We start from the raw sequence: 5,096 nt of genomic DNA on the forward strand, positions 1-5,096 counted from the left end.
CACCGCTGCTCCTGCTGCACCTCATCTGGGAGCACAGTCAGATGCTGCTTTACATCCACGTCCCCTTCCGTACAGCCGAGTACTCCCCGTGCACCCACACTCCCAGCCCTAGCTGCTGGCACGCACCTCCCGGGCTCCGCACCCAGCTCTCATCCCCTCTTACACCCACTAACGCTGCTTCACGCACGGGGTCAGTCCCGTGCCACATGTGCTCCTGCGTCCCACAACCTCCAGTGCTTTTCATGTGCACACCCCAGGCCTCCCCTTCCATCTCTGCAGCCCTGGTCCTCTTTCACATACCTCCCGGCCTTCCCCACGTTCCTCATATGCCTAGTTCCTCATACACCTACATGACCTTTGAGTACAGCTCCCACAACATGAGACATATCCTGTCCTCCCATGCCCAGACCCCTTTGAACTCCCCATACTCCACCTCAGATGGCCATCCCACACAGTGACTCTGCTGCACCAGAGGAGCACAGTACCTCCCACCCCAGTTCCTCTTCAGCTGTGGCTTCCTTCCAAACCCCTTGTCACCATCCAACAACCATCCCTGATACTCAGGCACTGGACGCTGCAGTGTCCCTTCACGTTCCTCAGCCTCATTTCCTCACCAAGCAGACTCCCTCCTCTGCTCTTCATGAGCATCCTCCTTTCCACATGCCACGGCCTTTTCAACTGTGCACATACCAGCCCCACATCTCTGTGGTTTCTTCCCCACCCTCTCTCTCCCCAGACCACCTATCACTCTCATACCTACAGTCACCAGCACTGTGACCCCAGCCCCTAGGACTTGCCTCTGTGCTGCAGCAGTCTTGGGCTAGCTGGCTCTCCCTCTGGACACCTCGTCAACACCCAAGGGGTGCTGAGGAACTGTCTCCATCTGCAGTTTCCTGGAGCTCTGGCTGAGAGCAACGCTGGGGTGGACAGAGGTTGGGGAACACCCACCACCAGGAAGGACAAGAACTGCCTCGCGCTATCGTGGATTAGAAGGAACAAATGCAGAGGAAGAACCACAACGTGGGCCCACATGGGGTGTGAGACTGCATCACCAGCCCTCAGCGCCAAACTCACCTGCCGTAGGAAGAGGAGCCAGAGAGATCTTACAGGGCATGGAGCCAAGCTCCTCAGGCTGGCGGGCAAGCGTGAGCTACATAGCCTCCTCATGCATTAAAGAGTCCTGTAGGCATTGCTAGCAATTATCTGGGCAGCACTGCTCGACTGGGTGAGGAATCCGACATTACATTACAAATAAATCAAGGGAGGACCTCCGGTAAGCTGTAAGAGGCGTGAGGCTCTCCCTGTTTCCACATCAGCTCTTGGAAGATTGTCACTTCCTCATGCTCAGGGCTCCCTGGTAAAAGCTGGTGTACCTGGAAAGAATAATCCAGGTCAGGGACAGAAATGTTTAGTTTAAGCTGCTTCTTCCTGTGTCAATCCCAACAGAGCTAGTATCCTAAAGTCTTTTTGCAATACCGCTCTGCCCCAAAAGCTGGGCCCATGTGAAAGAATTGGTGTCTTCTCCTGCCAGAGCCGCCCTCTTGCCCAGCTCCCAGCACAGTGGTGGACACCGAGACACCTTTGTTACCCAAAGGCACTTTTCCAAAGTGCTAAGCTGCCAGGGGAGCACGTGCAGCGCAGAGGAAGGGTGCTGCACCCCCAGGGTGGCAGCAGGTGAAATCTCATTGTTACCGCTGCCTTTTCTCTGACAAGAGAGAGACTGAACAGGCTCAATCGACAGATTGATTTAGCTGCTCACAGAGGCCTTGTGAAGTGACCCACTCTTAACAAATGGAGGTTAAGAACACAGGGCCAGGGAAATTAGCAACAAGGGACTGTGCTGAGCACTCTAGGTCCACAAGGAAGAGTTTGCTTTTGTCTTGTTTGTTGGCTCATGTCTACATTTAAAAGTTGCAGCATTGGTAGCATTGCTTCTCCTCCCAGAGCGAACAGGCTCCAGGCATCTTAGTGCCTCTCAGAACAGCCCAAGGCAGAGGTGGATTGAGATCCATCACTTACACCTTTACGCAACACAGAACTATTATCTTTTTCTAAAACAGGCACTATTGTTAACTGCAGTTATGGGTTCGATACAGGAACATCAGGTGACATCCACCCACCCACCCACATCAGATGGGAAGTTGGGCAAGGTGACTACTATGGCCTCAGAAAAAAATAAAAATGCTTACTGCTTACATTGCTCAAAAAGATGGAGCAATGATAGCTCCATCGTCATTGCTCTCATCCAACCAAACATAAATCTTGCTTGAAAGCAACAGAAAGCTTCAAGCCCACCCTGTACTTAAGAAATGCAATTAATGCTCCTTTGAAAAGTATACACTTCCCTGCCCATAGGGACGCTTGCCAGAACTCCACCTTAGAGGACATCAAGTGTCTTACTTTTGGCTTCTTTTTGCTATTCTCTTCTTGGCACCTACAAAGCCACCCCACCGCACACACCACCGAGGCCTGAAGGATGTTTGGCCATAAAGCAACACCCTCCCCTTGGATCTTAACGCCTGGGTAAGAAAGCAGCTCACACCACAGAGAAGCTAGTGACTCTGGAGCAAAGAATGTGGAAAAAAAGTGGAATTGTTATTTCACACACACAAAAAACACCAAGAACCTCTGACAAAACCAAGCCATTTACAGAAGTACACATTAAACCTTTTTTTTTTAAGCTTTTAAGCCATCTTCACATTGTAAAAGGATAAAAAATACTTGAGAAGTCCAAGGAGATTTTAAAATTGCCAAGTCTTGCAGCTGGTCTGTCAGTGGTTTCACTAGCAGTTCTGCAGCTGTCCTTCCCCCGTCCACCACTTACTCCCCAACATCGGGAGGGCACGATGCAGTCCCTAACAGCCAACACTCCCCTGGTTCTCATCGTGGCAAAGGGTAACAGCTTTCACAGGATTAAAGGTTCACCTTTGCAACATAACCCGTACAAAACCAAGCCTCACCATTTCAGCATTCTAAGGCCAGAAGTTTTAATAAACTGTTCTCTACGTGTAAACAGTGAGGTCATGAGTTACCACTGAACATTTACACTGCCTCAATGGTGTGCTGATTTCCTACCCGCCTATTAAGTGCTTAAAATCTCTTGAGGAAGTAGTATTTCAGCTTATCCACTGAGCCCCGCGCAGGCATGGCCACAACTGGAGACATAAAATTCGCAGTCAAACAAAGCAAAGAAGCTGGTAACACCAGGATAGTTTTTATTTGCTCCCTGAATTAAATATTGGCAGATACAGAAAATTCAGATACCAACTATTTCCCCAACATTTACAAGACTGAGTTTGCAATGTCAGAAAACAAATACATTTATGCACAATCCTGGCACCTGATAGAGTTAGTGCACAAGATCGCCCTGCCTGAACACCAGTTTTTAAGAGGCGGTATCCCTGGTCTCCAGCATCCAATGCTGTCCTCTCACTGACAACTGTGGCACCACGAAACAGCCAAGTAACTCTCCTGAGTGGGCAGCCCCAGTGCATTTCTCCCCGCACAGGATTTATTCCCCGCTCCTCCTGAAGGGGCAGAGGCAAGGTCAGCACATCCAACAATCAACCCACCTACGAACACAAGCCGTTTCTCGCTGTGCCTTTTTCACTCTGATTTTTGAGAGCGGGGAAGAACACAGCACAGGGACACTTCCAAGCAAGCTGTTCTTACAGGCCTCGTTGCTGCCACACATTGTCTGTGCTGGCAACAAAGTGCCAGAGGCACACTCGTTCCTGCCGCATGCTGAGCTGCTCTGCGGCTGCTGAGCTTTACAGTGGGTTTGCAGCACTTTCCCTGCTGTCTGAGGGGAGGAAAGTTTTCAAATAAATAACAGGAGATGAAGTAAGCATGCTCGTATAACTGAAATCATGTGGAAACGCAAAACACGTGCTGCTGAAGGAAATACCATTCACTCCTTTTCACACTGCGGCAGAACTTTGCAACTTGCATCCTCCTTAGAGCAGCTGGTGTGGTCAGCGACCCCAGAGCAAAACACCAGCGGAGCTGGTGCAGCAGGAGCAGCCAGGCACCTCTGCTCCCTTTTTAGAAAAAAATAAACAAACAGACCCTTTTCTAGAACACATCTGCTAAGCTGGGGACACACAGAAGACAGATCACCTCTAAGATGTAGTGATCCACACAGCATTTCACTGGCCACTATTAGCCAACCCCCACGGGGGAATGAGCATGTATTATCCGCTGCTCCACAGAAGGGGAAAACACATGGTTTTACCAACTCTGCTGTGCAACCTTGTGTTAGATCCTAGCACGGCAGATGGCAAGAGATTCTCCCTTTCAGAAAGATCACAGAAGTGCCTTCTAGGCTGCAAAATGCCTTGGGCATCCTCAGACAACTGCATCTTCTCCAGGCACAGGAACTCCTGCACTCCAGATCCTACTCCACATATTCTGCTTACCAACCTTGCCAGTGTCTCTTCAGCAGGCGTTCTCTTAGCTCCAGAAGCAACAACGACTCCAAATAACTTAGCTGTATTCTTCCACAACCCCGCTGGTTAGATTTGTAAGGGTGTTGTATGCATTTACATCTATTTCCTCCCTTTGTATTAGTAACAGGACCCCCCAAAAGATAGCTTATTATATATCGTGTCCAGGCTCCAGAGGGATTCGAGATATCACCACCTCCTGCTTTTCCCTTATGGTTTTTACACTGGGCTGCAACCATCCAACGTAAGGTGCCACTGGGCAAGTGAAGGAGGGAGGGTAGTGGCAAAGTTGGGAACACACAACTTAATTCATGATGGGATTGTCAGTCACTTGGATGTCAGGCCCCACATCTACACACCATGCACTGGCATTGATCTTGCCCTGCCCACTCGGCCCAGAAAGGCAGTGAGAGTGCCTCTTCTCATTCCGAGCCACCGCATCAGTCTTGGTCGCCATCAGACGACTCTTCCTCTGCCTCCTCCAGCCACTGGATAAACTTCTGGAGCTGCAGAGAGAATGAAATGTAATTGGGTAACAAGCAACACCAAACAGATGCTGGGAATGCTCAACAACTACCTTGTGTCAGTGAGTACCACTATCACGAAGAAGAAAAAGAGCGTTTCTAGGAGACATGGAAACAGGCAGATTGA

General features: G+C 49.9%; 1 protein-coding gene across 1 annotated transcript in view; it reads right to left on the bottom strand.

Annotated features, from left to right (window-relative positions):
- Positions 1–4,380: 4,380 nt before the first annotated feature.
- Positions 4,381–5,096, bottom strand: part of EIF2B5 (eukaryotic translation initiation factor 2B, subunit 5 epsilon, 82kDa) — a 17,323-nt gene continuing 16,607 nt past the window's right edge. The window contains exon 15 of the mRNA XM_010132921.1: positions 4,381–4,951. Coding sequence (XP_010131223.1) covers positions 4,886–4,951 — 66 coding nt within the window. The 3' untranslated portion in view covers positions 4,381–4,885. The remainder of the gene's footprint in view (positions 4,952–5,096) is intronic.

Source organism: Buceros rhinoceros, unplaced genomic scaffold (genome assembly GCF_000710305.1).
Source record: "Buceros rhinoceros silvestris isolate BGI_N320 unplaced genomic scaffold, ASM71030v1 scaffold17223, whole genome shotgun sequence".
NCBI lineage: Eukaryota > Metazoa > Chordata > Aves > Bucerotiformes > Bucerotidae > Buceros > Buceros rhinoceros.